Here is a 20000-nt window from a genome sequence, read left to right as displayed (position 1 = left end):
TATCAGACCTCAGAGCTACTCAAGCTAAGAATTTATTTTTGGCAGCTTGAAATTGATTTTGTTCGTAAGAACCACAGTGAGCTTTTTTTAAATGTATAGATGAATTAATTGAGCCGGTAGGTATGGATGACTGGCTCGTGAAGCACACACACACACACGTACATTAACAATCGCAAATGTCAGCTGCTCATATGACTGAGCTTCTGGAGATGCTGCACTGATCACTGAAGAGCCTGGCGGGCAGCTTTTCTGTCAGGCATCTGTTTAGACGGGCGGCCCACAGAGAGACATTGTTCAAATGAAGTAGAGAAGAGAAAGTGAACATATATAGAGTGCAAAAATACAGACTCTACATTATTTCTGTCCCTCCCAGCACCCATATCCTACAGAAGATGAGAAGAAACAGATTGCCCTGCAGACCAACCTCACACTGCTGCAGGTTAACAACTGGTGAGTTATCAGACTTGATACATATGCAGACTCTCTAGTCATCTGGATCGTCTCTGATTGGCTAAATGTCTCCAGGTTTATTAACGCTCGGCGACGGATCCTTCAGCCCATGCTGGACGCCAGCTCCTCAGACACACCCAAGAGCAAAAAGAAGACGCCTCAGACGCGGCCCCTACAACGCTTCTGGCCCAACTCCCTCGCCTCCTCTGTGACCCAGCAACAGGTCACCATGGAAGACGGTACGGCGCTTTAGACATCATCGATTAAATCAGCATAGAGTATTAGTTTATTTAGTTTAGGGCGCAGTGGTACATTTTAAGTTGTAAGACGAGTGATTTCCATTGCACAACTCAGACTGTTAAAGGGTTAGTTCACCCAAAAATGTTTTTTTTTGTGATCATTTACCCACCCTCATGTCGTTCCGAACCCACAAGACTTTAGTTCATCTTCAAAACACAAATTAAGAAAAAAATCTGAGCGATTTCTGTCCCTCCATTGACAGCTACGCAACTACAACGTTTCAAAAAGTTCATAAAGAGATCATAAAACTAATTAATATGAATTGAGCGGTTTAGTCCATATTTTCAGAAGAGACTTGATCGCTTTATATGATGAGCGGATGGAATTTAGGCTTCTATTCACATATAAACCTAAATCAAATCACACATCAGTTGTGGTAAACGGAAGCATGTTCACTTGACGTGTGAGAACCAATGAGGTTCATTCTTGTGTTGCGCAGCACGTTTGAGCTTCTGTGAGAACCAATGAGGTTCATTCTCGTGTGTTACGCAGCACGTTTGAGCTTCTGTGAGAACCAATGAGGTTCATTCTTGTGTTACGCAGCACGTTTGAGCTTCTGTGAGAACCAATGAGGTTCATTTTTGTGTTCCGCAGCACGTTTGAGCTTCTGTGAGAACCAATGAGGTTCATTCTTGTGTTCCGCAGCACGTTTGAGCTTCTGTGAGAACCAATGAGGTTCATTCTTGTGTTACGCAGCACGTTTGAGCTTCTGTGAGAACCAATGAGGTTCATTCTTGTGTTCCGCAGCACGTTTGAGCTTCTGTGAGAACCAATGAGGTTCATTCTCGTGTGTTACGCAGCACGTTTGAGCTTCTGTGAGAACCAATGAGGTTCATTCTTGTGTTACGCAGCACGTTTGAGCTTCTGTGAGAACCAATGAGGTTCATTCTTGTGTTACGCAGCACGTTTGAGCTTCAGCAAGAACCAATGAGGTTCATTCTTGTGTTACGCAGCACGTTTGAGCTTCAGCAAGAACCAATGAGGTTCATTCTTGTGTTACGCAGCACGTTTGAGCTTCAGCAAGAACCAATGAGGTTCATTCTTGTGTTACGCAGCACGTTTGAGCTTCTGTGAGAACCAATGAGGTTCATTCTCGTGTTACGCAGCACGTTTGAGCTTCAGCAAGAACCAATGAGGTTCATTCTTGTGTTACGCAGCACGTTTGAGCTTCAGCAAGAACCAATGAGGTTCATTCTCGTGTTACGCAGCACGTTTGAGCTTCTGTGAGAACCAATGAGGTTCATTCTCGTGTTACGCAGCACGTTTGAGCTTCAGCAAGAACCAATGAGGTTTGTTTATGTGTGAATATACAGTATATATGTGAATTATATGGTTGTCATACTCAGGTACCACAGTAACAGTCGGTGTGGGTGAGGATGGACTACAGACACTCTCATCAGATGGAGCTACGCTGGCCATGCAGCAGGTCATGATGGGAGGTCACAGCGAGGATGATGACGATGAAGATGACGAAGAGGATGAGGACAATGATCCTTCTCACACCGACATGACCAGGCTGGGCCTGGAGACCAGCGACTCGCTGTAGTAGGACTGAACCACACACACTCTCACAGTAACGCATATAGCATAAAGAGAGACGTTTAAGGAGCATCAGAGCACTAAGAAGTAAGAGACATTCACACAAACACCTCGGCTGACGTGTTGAAGGTCACAGCACACATCCTCAAGCTGTCAAACAGCTTGTTTGGAGTACAGAGAAAGGGCTTAAAGCCACACACACCGAAACAACCCACACACACACACAGGTCAAAAGCCAAGACACAAGCACAAGTCTCTCTCACGGCAGAACACACAAATCATTTCCGACGCAGTTAGCCGAGTGCACTTTTTGTATGATACTGTAAACTTAAAGAAAGTGTTCAAAGCACATTTTGAAAGAGCTAAAAGGAAGGAAATAAAAAAATAGTGATGCTGGATGATTCGGTTATACTTATCATCATGGTCTCGGATACGACGACAATGAGATTCCGTCTCTTGCATGCCTGTGTTTGCTTTAATCAGGCACCAGGAAATAGAAGGAACTATTTTTATAGTACACTGTCACAAATGATGGGTGCCAACTTGTTTTTGTGTTTTTTTTCATTTGTTTGTTTTGCTCTGGTTTGCTATGTTTTGTAAGGAGTATTTATGTATGAAAAAGACAAAAAACACTTTTAACGTGCAGGAGGTTTGTGGGAACTACTTAGTACAAAGTACAAAGAATGAATTATACTGTACGCTGAAGGCATAAACTCTGAAGCCTTACATTTTTACATTTCTAATGCCGCAATGTGAGACGGTCTCTGATGTCACTTCCTGTGCAATCGACATGGATACCGTGTCCAAAAATGATATTTTGCGAGGTCGTGATTGTTTGCGACATTCAATGCCTGTAATTGTTGTATGAGAAGGAAATGTTATTGCTTTTTAATGATTATATTAACAGAACTTGAAAAGAGAAGGACGTCAACAAGATTTTGTATTTATGTATAATTATCAGCAAAGGGACTCATCCTTGATGTTAAACCCCTTCAGCTCAAACATTTATGACTGAATACTTTTTTTTTTTTTATGAGTTAACATGGACAGTTCCTAGACTTTTCACAGGAAAACATGTTTTTCACTATAACAAAGTGGATAAAACAAATGTTTTCTATATTTAAGGATTGATTGCATGTGTTTTCATTTATTATTGTAAAGAAACATACAATATTATTTTTAGAAACATACCGTATGCTCACAATTAGAAATACAAATCTATCTGCGTAAACCTCATGAGATTGGTACAGTTGAGCTGTTAGTAAAATCTTGATATAAAATTTGGATTGTGGACATGTTTGTCCCCGTTTCTTCCTTTTTACAGCTGTCACTTAATTGAGATCATATATCCTGTTTTATAGTTATTTTGCGTATTCAGTATGTGCTTTAGGCTGTCAGTACTGAGCGGCTTTTCATTTCCAGCAGTAGTCTTGTGATGCCATCAGTCAGATGACTAACCCAAAAGGAGAAAGTCAACTCCGTTAGCTTAGCATGAGGAGGTTTAAACGCTGCACTTTGGGCGTTGAGCATTTTTCTCTTTTCTCTCTCACACACACACTGATTTGCCTTTCAGACTCTTCATTTTGTAATAAAGAACACTGTACCTGAAGGACACGGTTGCGTGTGATTTGATTTGTTTGTGCATCCTGTAGTGTGACATCAGAGGTCAAGAGCTGCATTCGTGTCAGGGCCGGGAGAGTATTTTTAGTGTAACCTTCACCGAGTCTGCCGCGTAAACAAATAAATAATTTGACCTGGGGCGAAACTAATGTAGTTCATGGAAAGTGGTGTTTATTTATTATTATTATTATTATTTTTGGTCAATTTTTCCTTTGGATTTGTTATCCTGGTTCAGCATTTACTCCTTTTGCAGCACTTTTTGTATATTTAAGTAGTGGAAGGCACGAATACAGCGATTTGGAAGAGCAGAATTGAGACTTGGGGTACGTTTACACGACAACGATGTACTAAAAAGGGAAACGTTTTTCATGTATAGACGACAACGTTGTCAAAACCATCTCCATTTACATGGATCCACAAAAACGACTATAAATGCTGTATTCTGCTGCCAGGCCAGTAGTTGTGCGATGCCACTTTGTAAAGAAACAATACGCGTCTATAGACTGAACACGTAACATGCCTGCTCATGACATCACTGTTTTCACAAATTGCCGTTTTTGTAGTTTACACCAGGGACGGCCCGCGGCATAGGCGGAATTTGGCAAATGCTAGGGGCCCCACTCATCCATAGGGGCCCCAAAATGAATGAACAGTTTATCTAATTTCATAGTAGTAAAATACTAATGTTCGCTAATTAATTTGTTATTTTTACCTTAAACTTTATGCAAGCAGCTGTTCTGGGTTCGCCAGGGGCCACAGACAAGCCTAATGTTTTCTCTACAGTTGTGCAGTTTTAAGGGGGACATTAGTAATGATATTTATATTCAGGTTTATTTAAAATAGCAACATTTTATGTCAAATTCACATTAAATTTCAAAATTTCTGAGTTTAATTCATGGTGAAAACATGAATGGGTATAGTTTAGTGAAAGATTGCTGCCATCTACTGGAAAACAAACACTTGCTAGTTCTCAATGAATAGTTTGTGCATGATGCTAGATGCCTGTGTTTAGGCTGTAATGTGGCGTAGCAGGTGCTATTTTTGTATAAAATATAAAATCTATATATAATAATATCATGAACACAATGACAGGGTAGAATGGACTGGACATCATATAAAACAACAATAAAATAAAAACCTCAATGCATTACAAAAATAAAACGGTACCAGTGTTTCCACAACTTAAACTTGATACAAGGGGCACCAAGTAAAATCTTGCCTAGGGCAGCAAATTGGTCAGGGCTGGCCCTGGTTTACACTGAGACAATAATGGTATCGTTTTCAAAACGTCATTGTCATGTAAATAAACAGCCAAAACGCATAAAGTTTTCTGTTTTTAGTTCAAAATGGTGTCGTGTAAACAACCCCTTAAGAACAATTTTAATACAGTAAATGTCTTAATAACATTAAAACATTTAATGAGAATGGTAAATGCATCACATGTTAAGCGTGTACATTTGGCCTTACATACAAAAATATATGCACTAAAACGTTTCGACTTGCAGGGATAAATAAATGATAAAGTGGTAATTATTTGGACCCAAATAATCAACAAAAAGTACAATAAATAGCATTTTTACAAATAAACTGTTTAAATTACTACTTAAAATATGTATTTTACAGTATTTTTGTTCTTGTCAGTAGAATCAAACCAACATGGCTTATGAAGGGGAATCATGTTTGTAATGTGACAGGCATATCACATTATATATATATATATATATATATATATATATATATATATATATATATATATATATATATATATATATATATATATACACACACACACAGTGGGGAGGACAAGTATTTGATACACTGCAGATTTTGCAGGTTTGCCCACTTACAAAGCATGTAGAGGTCTGTAATTTTTATCATAGGTTCTCTTCAACTGTGAGTGACAGAATCTAAAAAAATCCAGAAAATCCAGAAAATCACATTGTATGATTTTTAAGTAATTAATTTGCATTGTATTGCATGGCATAAGTATTTGATACATCAGAAAAGCAGAACTTAATATTTGGTACAGAAACCTTTGTTTGCAATTACAGAGATCACATGTTTCCTGTAGTTCTTGACCAGGTTTGCACACACTGCAGCAGGGATTTTGGCCCACTCCTCCATACAGACCTTCTCCAGATCCTTCAGGTTTCGGGGCTGTCGCTGGGCAATACGGACTTTCCGCTCCCTCCAAAGATTTTCTATTGGTCAACTTCAGACGGGCCTGGACATGCGCTGGCTTGAGCAGGGGGATTTTAATCCATGACGGTGTAGTGTGTTACTAATGGTTTTCTTTGAGACTGTGGTCCCATCTCTCTTCAGGTCATTGACCAGGTCCTGCCGTGTAGTTCTGGGCTGAACCCTCACCTTCCTCGTGATCATTAATGCCCCATGAGGTGAGATCTTGGATGGTGCCCCAGACCGAGGGAGATGGACCGTCATCTTGAACTTCTTCCATTTTCTAATAATTGTGCTAACAGTTGTTGCCTTCTCACCAAGCTGCTTGCCTATTGTCCTGTAGCCCATCCCAGCCTTGTGCAGGTCTACAATTTTATCCCTGATGTCCTTACACAGCTCTCTGGTCTTGGCCATTGTGGAGAGGTTGGAGTCTGTTTGATTGAGTGTATGGACAGGTGTCTTTTATACAGGTAACAAATTCAAACAGGTGCAGTTAATACAGGTAATGAGTGTAGAACAGAAGAAAAACTAACAGGTCTGTGAGTTCTTACTGGTTGGTAGGTGATCAAATACTTATGTCATGCAATAAAATACAAATTAATTATTTAAAAATCATACAATGTGATTTTCTGGATTTTTGTGTACCTATGATAAAAAAATTACAGACTTCTACATGCTTTGTAAGTAGGAAAACCTGCAAAATCAGCAGTGTATCAAATACTTGTTCTCCCCTCTGTATATGCACACACATATAAACCTCTGTCACATTGCTATGACATGATTCCCCTTCATAAGCCATGGAAATATGGAAATATGTGAGTCAGCAGAAGCTCGTCCAACATGAGGTGCTCAACGACGTTGATCCTCTTCTTTCTGTGTTAAAAAGTAAATTAAATTAAAACTATTATTTGTATTTCTTAAATACCAGTAAATATAAGACTGTGTAAGATTTGAGCATGAAATTAAAATCCAATGTAAGGCTAGGGATAAAATTATATGCGAAAAAAGTGGTGTGAATGGTCTCTGTATTGGGTCTGCGGCTCAATGAACTGCAGAAAGGTGCAGAGCAGTACAATGCAATCGCCACTAGATGACTCTAGTGTTCCAAAAAACATTTCAAAGGTCAAAAAGACCCTGGGGATCTGGAAGCCTGTCAGTTACTCGTCAGCACAAACATACTTACCAATGATCAATCAAGACAGCTGGGAAATATAAATTGTAATGGAATATAAATTTGAATGTTAATCATCCAATGAGAATAAAGTTCAACTGCCATCTTATAACTGAATGTCACTCCCCCAGGCTCTGTTACTTACTCAGTGGCCTAGGTAACTATGACTGTGTAATTTACTCCTTGGCCTGGTTTCACAGACAGGGCTTAGAGGAAGCCAGGATTAGGCCTTCATTCAATTATTGCATTTAAGTAACTTTTTACAAACATGCCTTAAAAAAAAACATTACTGGTGTGCATCTTGAGTGAAAACAATGGCACTGACATATTTTAAGATGCATCAGTGCAAGTTGCTTTCAGTTAAAACAGATCAAACATGCATTTTAGTCTGGGACTAGCTTAAGCCTTGTCTGTGAAACCGGGGAATTATTTCCCAAGCTAAAACATTTGTGCAAGATCTAACAAAAAGATAATAATATGAATAATCATCATAATAATTGTTAATACTTGCTTTTTGGAAATATAAAAAAGTCGTAAAAGTACTTCCAAGGTCAAAAGCTGATTAAATGTGAACATGGTGAGCTTCCCACCACATTGAAAAAGTGAATTACCTTTAAGCAATTCTGTTGATTTACACATTTCACTGGTGTTACATTGCTTCATGCTTGTGTGAAAGAAATTTCTCATGGCTCATGGGAAGTCATGGTAGGCCTATAATGCGTTGAATATATTGTCTGATTAATTTTGATATGCTATTGACTGTAATGATTTTTTTCACTTGTGGTATGGTTCTATCTATAAGTCCATCAGTGGTTTAACTCTTTATTTGTCTCTCAGCTTATCCAATACAAAAGTTCGCTATAATCTTTGCTTAAATTACCTGTTATATCTCAATGTTCCATGAGTCTTAACGAAGCTTGGGAAAAATTATTGTAAGTATAACACTTCTGTTGCTTGGAATAACCTAGTAAAAATTATATATTTGTTGGACTAGACTAGTTTTTAACATGGTTAAATGAAAGAAAATTAAATTAAAATCGATTTAAATTTAGAACAACAAATGTCAAGCTGCCCTTTATCATTAATAATAATGTCGAAATGTACTTTGAGCTTTGGTGTGTGACAACTTATCTCAACTGAATTCCAACTTCTCAACTTTTTTATTTTGTAAGAAAAAATCTGTTCTTTACCTCCATTTGTTGCTGAATCCATGTGAGAGCTTCAGATATGCTGGTGTAAACACCGGGTTTGTTTTTTTGTCCACAGCTCTTAGCCCAGCTGGCTGTCCCCACCAATGTCCACCCGGACCCCTGACAGGCCAGCGGCCCTCCACTGTCGCCCTACAGACAGAAGACTGGAGATTAAACTAAGGTGGAAATACATTCAAGTGTACTTGTTTCAATAATGGCTATTGTAGTTTATTGTGATGACACACAGATGCAATACCTGACAGGTTCCAGCACCACCCTCCAAGTGTCCTGCACAGATGTTCCATGAGGTCAGATGTAGTCTGCGGCATTGTCTGCTGGACAGTAACGGGACCTGAGTGACACGTAGGGACACACTGGCCTCTCCTGCACAACACACACATGTTCATTCTGAAGAGTCAACTCCAAAAATACAAAACAAACTAGTCCTCAACATGTTTACACAAGGATTTGCAGAAATTATACCAGTCGACCAGGAGCTCACTAATATATACAGTATATATATGTTTGTTTGTTTTTTTTATATAAATAAATGCCCTTAAAAATGTACTAACAGTTGATGGATCCAGACTCACCATCATCCACTGTGGCTCCCCAGCCTGAGATTAAACACATCTGTCCATCCTCAAAGGTCTCACCGTAACTAGGCAAACAGATGGGGGCTACTTGGTCTGGGGCAAAAAAAAGGAGATATGTTCAGCTTTTAAAACCATATCTATTTTACAAATTTCAGCAAGTGACAAAAAGCTAATTCTTACCGTTGAAAGACAGAGGTAGTTTAAGCTTTATTAGCGCTATGTTGTAGTTGAGTCCTTCTTGCCTGAAGTTGGCGTGGTAGATGATTTTCTCCACAGAGTGAGCTCCAGATACACTCAATTGCTGGTTTAAAATCCCAGCATACACTGTCCATAACACTGGCTGAGCAAAACTTTGAACAAAAAGAATCACAAACATAAGTACTGGACCATCATAAACTAATCTGAATGAGCCCAGAACCAGTATAAACTATGCTGGACCAGTATCAGATCAACATAAACCAATCTGAACCAGCACAGAGTTGGAATAATCCAGTCTGTACCAGCATAAATCATTCTAGATCAGCACAGCTCCAGAGTAAAACAGCCTCGACCAGTACCAGACCATCACAAACTAGTCAGGAGCGTTACAGAATCAGTATAAACCAGTCTTGACCAGCATAAGTCAAGAATAAATCAGTGTGGACCAGCATAGAACCAGTATAAACCAGCCTGAACCAGCACCAGACCATCGTAATTCAGTCTGGATCAGCACAGAACCAGTATAAACCAGCCTGGACCAGTATAAACCAATCTATACCAGCACTAGACCATTATAAACCAGTCTGGACCAGCACAGAACCAGTCTGGACCAGCACTATACCATCAAAAACCAGTCTGAACCAGTATAAACAAGTCTGGACCAGCACTATACATCATAAACCAGTCTGGACCAGCACTACACCATCATAAACCAGTCTGGACAAGCACAGGACCAATATAAACCAGTCTGAACCAGCACTACACAATCATAAACCAGTCTGGGCCAACACAGAACCAGTATAAACCACTTTGGACCAGCATCCAACTAGTATAAAACAGGCTGGACCAGCACCGGTCACCACCAGTGTGTCCTTGAGCAAGGCACTTTACTCCATGTTGCTCCAGGGGGATTGTCCCTGTAATAAGGTCCTTGTAAGTCGCTTTGGATAAAAGCGTCTGCCAAATGCATAAATGTTAATGTAAGATCATCACCAACCAGTCTGGACCTGCACAGAACCAGTATAAACCAGTCTGGACAAGTACTATACTATCATAAACCAGTCTGAACCAGTATAAACAAGTCTGGACCAGCACTATACCATCATAAACCAGTCTGGACCAGTATAAACAAGTCTGGACCAGCACTAGACCTTCATAAACCGGTCTGGACCAGCACAGAACCAGTATAAACCAGCTTGGAGCGACATGGACAACATGATATACATGTGTGTGTGTGTTCTACTCACCCGTACACACAGTGGGCTGCAGTGAGTATCCAGCGCTCACTGATGACTGATCCTCCACAGAGATGCTGGTTCTGGTAATGTAGGCTGACCTGCCACGGGACCTGCCCGAGCCTCGACTCGTTTCCTCCCACAATACGACTGCGGGCGGCTGGCCTGGAACCACACTCTACACAACAACACACAAACTAGATTTGTAAATTTTACCAGACCATCATAATTCAGTCCGGATCAGCACAGAACCAGTATAAACCAGCCTGGACAGCAAAAAAACAAAAAAAAAATGTTTGCACATGCAAAAGTCACTGACACAATGCCAGGGTGTTGCCGTGGTGTTGAAGTGAGGAGGCCAAGTGGTTGTGAGTGTTTTTACTATGCATACGGTACAGCTGTTTGGTTGCTGCGGTGTTCTCGTGGTTGTTATTCTGGGTGGTTTCTAACTGATTACTGACTAAATATTGTCATGTACACATTATTGCCAAGATGAAGACATGAAATCTTAACTTTCATGAGAGTCTCAAACAAGTATAGCACAACAATTACACATATCTTTTTAAGATTAATATCAGCCACTCACCTATACATTTGACAGCAGTCACTATACCAGAACTGCAGGTTCTCTTTCTGGAATAACAGAAAATGCACTTTAGTGGCATTGATATTTTGATTCTCTCTGTTTGAAGTCTGAGCGACTCATTCAACCGTTCTAGTTTCATTTAAATGCCTCCATTTTATCTTTTTATTCTAAAAAGCAAATTGACTTGTGTCATTTCAAACTGTCACAACTCTCATTTTATTGCAGCATGGAGTCTTTATGTCACCTTTCTTTTTCTGCTCAAAACCTCACCTCAGCTGCCAAGAGTAAAGGCCGGCCAGACGTTCATACATCTGAAGGTAAGATATCTCACACACACAGTCCTGACTGCTTTACTACATCTACAGAGACACTTCAGATAGTTTGGAGTTATTATTGAACAATCTGCCATGTAATGCGTCAGTCACTGGACTGATCTAATTTGACAGTCTTTGGCCTAAATACTTCTTCCTCAGGCTTGAGTCTATTTAATTTAGGCCTGAAAAAAAGAGCGACTGAAATGCTCATTTGTAAGCTAAAGAGCCCCACATTGTTAAACCAATGCTTTGTTTGTACACCATGCAGGTGTATAAAGGATACCTTGCGTATGAAGAGTTGTGGATCTTGGAGGTGTTTTGAAGGGCTGTTTGGCTGATATCGAGAGCCACTAGATGATTCTGAAATACTGCTTCAATGGAGGAGATGGGAATGGAAGTAGAGCTCACGTAGCTACAATCAGAGAGAGCGAGAGAAGAACAAAGGAGAAATTAAGGTAACACTTTACAATAAGGTTTATTTATTAAACATTAGTAAATGTATTAACTAACATGAACTAAACATGAGCAGTACATTTGTTCATCTTTGTTAATGTTAGGTAATAAAAATCCAGCTGTTCATTGTTTGTTCATGTTAGTTCACAGTGCATTAACTAATGTTAACAAGATTTTAATAATGTATTAGTAAATGTTGAAGTTAACATTACCAAAGATTAACACATGCTTTATAAGAGCAGTTCATTATTAGTTCATGTTAACTAATGAACCTTGTTGGAACCAATAAGGCATAACATTATGACAGGTGAAGTGAATAACACTGATTATCTCTTCATCACAGCACCTGTTAGTGGGTGGGATATATTAAGCAGCAAGTGAACATTTTGTCCTCAAAGTTGATGTGTTGGAAGCAGGAAAAATAGGAAAGCGTAAGGATTTGAGCGAGTTTGACAAGGGACAAATTGTGATGGCTAGACGACTGGGTCAGAGCATCTCCAAAACTGCAGCTCTTGTGGGATGTTCCCGGTCTGCAGTGGTCAGTGTCTCTCAGAAGTGGTCCAAGGAAGGAACAGCGGTGAACCGGCGACAGGGTCATGGGCGGGCAAGGCTCATTGATGCACGTGGGGAGCGAAGGCTGGCCTGTGTGGTCCGATCAAACAGACGAGCTACTGTAGCTCAAATTGCTCCAGAAGTTAATGCTGGTTCTGATAGAAAGGTGTCAGAATACACAGTGCATCACAGTTTGTTGCGTATGGGGCTGCATAGCTGCAGACCAGTCAGGGTGCCCTTGCTGACCCCTGTCCACCGCCAAAAGCGCCAACAGTGGGCATGTGAGCTTCAGAACTGGACCACAGAGCAGTGGAAGAAGGTGGCCTGGTCTGATGGATCACGTTTTCTGTGCGTCGCTTACCTGGGGAACACATGGCATCAGGATGCACTATGGGAAGAAGGCAAGCCGGCGGAGGCAGTGTGATGCTTTGGGCAATGTTCTGTTGGGAAACCTCGGGTCCTGCCATCCATGTGGATGTTACTTTGACACGTACCACCTATTTAAGCATCAGGGCTGGGTATTGACACACATTTCACGATTGGAGTGAATAGCCTATGTAATCTGGTTATCAAAATGGCCATCTCTAGAGTTCATTTTTCTAGCTTATTAACGGGTTTATGGACACTGAATGGTTTTTCTGAGGTAAATGTGACATTAGCCTACGTGACATTGTTCAGAAGCTGCTTTATTGATGTCTTTCCGCGGTTGAAATACTGATTGAGTGATTCGTGTGACGTGATAAGGATTTCAGTACGTTGTACTCTTATCTTTTAACACACCTTCAGATGTTCATTAATTTTTATTTTGTGCTATAACTGGTAATAAAATGATCCGTTCACTTGGGCTCCATGCTGCCGCTTCTCTTGAGCTGAGCTGCGCTACTGTGATCTGTCACACCACATTAAACAGCGCACAGAAAAACAGTTTTTTCGTAATAAAGTGGACGTAATTTGATATCTGAGACTTTGTTTCATATCAAAAGTAACAAAGCACAAAGATTATTGCGATTTATTGGATGGGAGGGGCTCTACAAAGATCCGTTCATTCATCAACTGAAAACAGGATAAACTAATCGATTCTTGGGATGTAAGAATTTATATCGGTTCATAAAAATGATAATATTTTTAACCCAGCCCTACTAAGCATTGTTGCAGATCATGTACACCTTTCATGAAAACGGCATTCCCTGGTGGCTGTGGCTCTTTCAGCAGGATAATGTGCCCTGACACAAAGCAAAAATGGTTCAGGAATGGTTTGAGGAGCACAACAGTTTGAGGTGTTGACTTGGCCTCCAAATTCCCCAGATCTCAATCCAATCGAGCATCTGTGGGATGTGCTGATCAAACAAGTCCGATCCATGGAGGCCCCACCTCGCAACTTACAGGACTTAAAGCATCTGCTGCTAACATCTTGGTGCCAGATACCACAGCACACCTTCAGGGTTCTAGAGGAGTCCATGCCTCGACGGGTCAGGGCTGTTTTGGCAGCAACAGGGGGACCAACACAATATTATGGTCATAATGTTATGCTTGATCGGTGTATATTAAAGCCAGTGCACATAGTAACTTCTCATTCAGTTTAAAGTTATTAAATGCTAAAGGACACAAAACTACACTCTTAGAAGAAAAGGTTCTGTATAGAACCTTAAGGGGTTCTGTTAGGCGCTTCATATTTAGAACCTTTTAGGGGTTAATGGATTTAGTTTTAATTAATTTAGTTTAAATTAATTTATTATTAAATGAAATTTTATGAATTAAACTGCCCATAAAGATACTTTATCAATAGAAAAAAAAAGTATAACCTGTTAAACAAAGTATAATATATAATTTAAGACATTTCTTCTTATATAGAACCTTTTTGGTATAAGGTGTTCTTTAGGGTTCCACATAGAAACCCACTGAACCGTTTTTCTAAGAGTGATATACCCAACACTAGTGCTATCTCTCTCTTTCACACACTTTCATTCATAAGCTGTTACTCCTGAAAAGATGAAATCCGTTGACTTTAGCTGAAGCTGATTGGTTCTCTTATTAAGGAGGCGTGATCTGAGAGACTGTAATCAATCATTATTTTTGGCTACTAAATTCAAGTGGCTAGAAGCATAATAAAGACAGGACAAACAAAAAGAACAGACCTCTAAAATTAGAATATAGACAGGAGACTGCAAGTGTTAAATGTAACATCTTGACCTAGTTGAGGTGAAATGCGTTTGCAATGATTTTTCTTTCTTTCATTAAATGGCAGACTGATTTTAATTGGATTAACTATGCAGGTAATGAGACCACTGGGAACAGAGGCACATTATTATTCATAGACACCCACACAGTGCAAGAAAACACACACACACACACACACACACACACACACAAGGAAAGTATCACCATATTTCTGGTTAAAAGGGGAAATCCCTGCTTTGTGCTGGAAAATGAATTGTCCATAAATAGCAGGCATGGGAGATGATAATAATGGCTATTAACAGAAATTAAGATAATATTTGCAGACCCAAGATGTGAAAAGTTACTGAGATTACTGTCCTGATCTTTCACAACTGTCCCACTGAGTACGACACTGATAGCTGCTACTATAATTGGCAGAACCCAATGAAAAACACAGAATAGAGAATTTATTTAAGTGTATGGTTCAATTGTGAAATGTTATTTCCTATTCCTCAATGCCCATTAGGGGACTTTAGCAAACTTCCACTACAAGATGACTTAAAATAATAAAAAAATATAGGACAAAGCAAGCTTTAAAGTAAAAAAAAAAAAACGTTATTTTCTTTTTCTTTGGAAGAACCATAAGTTCAGTCTTGGAAAACCTGGATTTATGAAAAAAAATTGTCAAATTGAAATCATAAAAATTCCATGGAATTTTTTAATGAATACAATTTATATAAATATATAATAAATGGTAACACTTTAGTTTAGGGTCCAATTCTCACTGTTAACTAGTTGCTTATTAGCATGAATATTACTAGGATATTAGCTGTTTATTAGCACTTATAAAGCACATATTAATGCCTTATTCTGCTTGACCATATTCTAAACCCCTTAACCCACACCCAAACTTAACAACTACTTTACTAACTATTAATAAGCAATAATAAGGAGTTTATTGAGGAAAAGGTCATAGATAATAGTTAATTAATAGTGAGAATTGGACCCTAATCTAAAGTGTGACCCAATAAATATATAGTTTTTAGTTAGAAATATTTTATTGGATGAAAATTGTGAGTAAATTGATCCTTAATGCTTATCCAGCAAATCACAAAAAAATATATACATAAATTATATATATATATATATATATTAATTCTTTGGTCTAGAAGAGTGTAAACCCTGGAGAACTTTCAGCTCTTGAAATCGAAATTTAAATGATTGGAATTTTAAATTTGTTTAATTTAATCTAAATTTAAAAAAAATGTAATAGTTGTTTTAGTTCAATTGAATCTATTTTAATCTATTGACAATTTATTGTAAATAAAGTTTGAAAATAAGTAGCTCATTACAGCAGAAATGCAAGATAAATATATTAATATGCGATAAATATATTAGCTTGCGTGGGGGGAGTCTTCAAATATTATTTAAAATGCAATCCATCTCACACTTAAATTAGAAAGATTCATTGTGATTCTGTTTGTACCTGTTGTATCCCAGTTGTCTGCAGGCTAAGGAGCCCAGCTGAGAATCCCAGCCTTCAGAGCACACAGTCCTCCATGAGCCCTTACTGAACACCTGCAGCACAGAGCTTCTGCCACTCACACGCACTGAGAGAGAGAGAGAGAGAGATCTGGGTCAGCTAACACATGCACACTCCACATCCTCTCAGTTGTTGTCAGTGGTTAACTTCTGGGATCCGGTTTTAATGATTTTCTAAGATCTGCTCATAGATGAGCTGATGACAAAACTTGTGTGGAAATTTGATTGATTATATATATTGTTTTCTTTGGAATAACATGAATCATTTACAGTAGCGTGTATTAATAAAATGCATAGGGTGAATTTTGATTTGCGAGAGACAGACAGCCTCAGCTTACCACAGTTGAGTTCATCTTCTCCATCTCCGCAGTCCTCGACTCCGTCACACACAGCTTTTCTGCTGATACACCGAACCGACGACACACAGTGAAACTTCCCTGAGCAACTCTCCAGACCCACTGGAGAAAAAGAGACCGCTTTCAAAATGCATGATGGTGAGACACACAAACACACACAGAACTTAAAGCAACCATCTGTTAGCAGTGACCTGTTGTCATAGGTGGAGCTCATTAAACATTTACAGTTCCCACTGCTCAAGATGAGTTTCATCAGTGAGGAAGACACTAACTTGCCTTCACAGTTCACACACAGACACACACACATACACACATTCTTGAATATGTGGTTTATGGGGACTCTCCATGGGCGTAATGGTTTTTATACAAACCGTACTTACTACCCCCCTACACTAAACCTACCCATCACAGAAAGCTTGAGTTTCTTGTGTTTTTTTAAAGCCATTTAGTTTACAAGGGCACAGGAAGTGTGCTCATAAACCATGTTTACATTGTAATACCTATGTCATTATACACATTTGTGTCCTCATAAAAACCACATTACACACACACATTTATTTTCATGTCAAAATGATGGGGACTTTTCTTTGACTTCTATTGTCTTTATACTATATGCTATTTAAAATAACTGCTTTCTGTTTGATTATATTTTCAAATGTAATTTTTTCCTGTGATCAAAGCTGAATTTTCAGCATCATTACTCCAGGCTTCAGTGTCACATGATCCTTCAGAAATCATTCTAATATGATGATTTGATGCTCAAGAAACATTAATTATTATCAATGTTGGAAACAGTTGTGCTGCTTAATATTTTTGTGGAAACTGTGATACAAGTTTTTCAGGATTCGTTGATAAATAAACGTTTCAAAAGAACTTTCATTTTAAAAATCTTCTGTAACATTATAAATGTCTTCACTGTCACTTTTGAACAATTTTAAGCATTCTTGCTGAATAAATGTAGTTTGTCATTTCTTTACCAAAAAAAAAAAATACCCCAAACTTTTGAATGGTAGTGTATCACTGTTTAGGCAGCAACATTGTTCATCATAAAGGGTGAACATTGATTTGAACAAATATCTTAAAGGAACACACCACTATTTTTGAAAATAGGCTCATTTTCCAACTCGCCTAGAGTTAAACAGTTTTACCGTTTTCGAATCCATTCAGCTGATCTCCGGGTCTGGCGGTACCGTCGATCTTATTACACGAAGTAACTACAGAAGATTCAAGTTTTAAATAGTAAAAATATCGAAACTATTTGGACATTTTTGAGCGAGATGCTAACGGTCTAATCAGATTCAATGATCTATGCTAAGCTATGCTAAAAGTGCTACCGCCAGACCCGGAGATCGGCTGAATTGAATCGGTAAAACTCAACTGTTTAACTCTAGGGGAGTTGAAAATGAGCCTATTTTCAAAAAAAGTGGAGTGTTCCTTTAAGCATCAAATCATCATATTAGAAGGATTTCTGAAGGATCATGTGACACTGAAAACTGGAGTAAATTCAGCTTTGACAACACAGGAATAAATAAAATTGTAAAATATATTAAAATAGAAAACAGTCATTTAAAATGTTACTGTTTTTACTGTGTTTTTGGTCAAATAAATGCAGCCTTGGTGAGCATAGGAGACTTCTTTTAAAAACTTTTTTTTAAATCTTCTAAAATCTGTCCCCAAATTATAAAAAAAAAAACACTCTCACCTCCCAAACCTATTCCTAGACACAGAATCAAGACTATAAGCAAGACCAAGATGATAAGCAGAGCCAGCAATCTGCGAGACACATACGGCCAACACAAAGACTTCAAGTTTGACAGGTCATGTCCTGAGAGAGAGAGAGAGAGAGAGAGAGAGAGAGAGGGGTGAGTGAATACAATCAGTCTGCTAAAGGCCAGCGCTGCCAGCGGAGTAAGACAGATTAGATCACATTTAACACCTCAAGTAGCTGAAAGGTGGCCATGTAAACCACACACCGAAGCCATTCAGATTTTACTTACACAGTGTGACACACCAAGAAAGCGAGAAGCCTGCTTACCTTTCAAGAAGGGCTGGACCTTGATGATGGGCACTCCTGGGCTGGGTGGGATCTGAATGTTATGGGCTTTGTACACAGGCAGTGGAGCTGACTCCACAGTAGCCAACTCAACAGGGACATGAGGGTCCTGCGAGCCCGGGTCGTAGAATTGATTCGAATGGCTGTTTTGACTGCTGAAGGAGCTCACGTTGAAAGTGGTGGGGGTCTCAACAATGGGAAGGTCCTCTTCTGTGACAGAGACCAGCTCAAGAGCTCCAGATTCAGTTCCGTCCTCTGCCACATCCTGAGAAAGATGGGGAGAAGACTGACTAAAAAGAAAAACTTTTGAATTATAGCATGGTATGTTTTTTAAAGGAAGTCTCTTATGCTCACTAAGACTGCATTTATTTGATCAATAAAACAGTGAAATATTATTACAATTATTACAAACAGTTTTCTATTTTAATATATTTAAAAAAGCTGAATTTTCAGCATCATTACTCCAGTCTTCAGTGTCACATGATCCTTCAGAAATCATTCTAACATGATGATTTGCTGCTCAATTATTAATAATGGTTCTTATTATTATCAATGTTGAAAACAGTTTTGAGAAACTTTATTTTTGAGAAACCGTGATACATTTTTGTGAAGATTCTTTGATGAATAGAAGAATTTTTTGGAGAAAATTATAAATATCTTTACTGTCACTTTTTATCAATTGAATGGTAATTTGAATAAATGTATTTTGTCATTACTTTACAAAAAAAATCACCCTAAACTTTTGAAAGGTAGTTTTTCACGGTTTGACATAAATATTAGGCAGCAATATTGTTCATCATAAAAGGTGAACATTTGAATCATTTCCACAAAAAAATTAAGCCTATTAGAATGATTTCTGAAGGATTGTGTGACACTGAAGACTGCAGTAATGATGCTGAAAATTCAGTTTTGACTTCACAGGAATAAATTACATTTTATATATATATTTCACAATATTATTGTTTTTTCTGTACAAATAAATGCAGCCTTGGTGAGCATAAGAGACTTTAATAGGTGTTCAGGGGAAAAAAAATGTTAAAAGACTGGTAATTCTTGAAAAAAGAAATGTATCTATAAGTTGTCTGACATAATCTATTATTGTCTTGCATTTTATAAAAATAAGCAGTGAGGCTGTTTTTTTTTCCCGAAAATGTCCACCAAATTAAAACCACTTTTTATTGTATTACAGGTAGGAAGCCATTTTGTTGTTACAAAAAACCCACGCAGACAGAAAAACACCCTTGTATGTACAATGAAGTTGTACACATGCATTCATGGTGTAATGAGAAAAAAAGAGCATGATGGATGGAGTGACACCAGAGAGAGCATATGTGCCAGCTGATGTGATAGACCCACCTTGTCATTCTTGACATCATTTAAAAGAGTCTGAAACACAAGGACACCAGCAAACACTCAGACACTCGTCATGCTTCCTTACCCTCTCCTCTCGGCTTCCTCCCTCTGAAACCGGCCGCTCCGTCTCTCCTGTGGTCTGGGAATGAGAAGCCAT

The 20000-nt window shown here is 38.7% G+C and overlaps 2 protein-coding genes across 6 annotated transcripts in view; one reads left to right on the top strand and one right to left on the bottom strand.

Annotated features, from left to right (window-relative positions):
• The window catches only part of pknox1.2 (pbx/knotted 1 homeobox 1.2), a 17388-nt gene extending 13332 nt beyond the window's left edge, over window positions 1–4056 (top strand). For all 5 annotated transcript variants that reach the window (XM_079812271.1, XM_079812269.1, XM_079812272.1 and 2 more), the window contains 3 exons: window positions 374–450; window positions 526–689; window positions 2097–4056. In XM_079812271.1, coding sequence (XP_079668397.1) covers window positions 374–450; window positions 526–689; window positions 2097–2296 — 441 coding nt within the window. In that variant the 3' untranslated portion in view covers window positions 2297–4056. The remainder of the gene's footprint in view (window positions 1–373; window positions 451–525; window positions 690–2096) is intronic.
• On the bottom strand, window positions 2352–20000 carry tmprss3b (transmembrane serine protease 3b; the record flags this gene model as incomplete). Its single annotated transcript, XM_079813230.1, has 13 exons — window positions 2352–2369; window positions 8449–8598; window positions 8705–8832; window positions 9042–9137; window positions 9225–9394; window positions 10490–10655; window positions 11064–11110; window positions 11661–11789; window positions 16026–16149; window positions 16420–16539; window positions 18140–18262; window positions 18473–18755; window positions 19929–20000. 13 exons carry the CDS (start codon window positions 19998–20000, stop codon window positions 2352–2354), a joined length of 1626 nt encoding a protein of 541 aa, XP_079669356.1.

The sequence above is a fragment of the Gobio gobio genome, assembly GCF_949357685.1.
Source record: "Gobio gobio genome assembly, chromosome: 3".
Taxonomy (NCBI): Eukaryota; Metazoa; Chordata; class Actinopteri; order Cypriniformes; family Gobionidae; genus Gobio; species Gobio gobio.
Note: the sequence above shows the minus strand (reverse complement) of the source record. Positions and strands in the feature narration are given on the sequence as shown.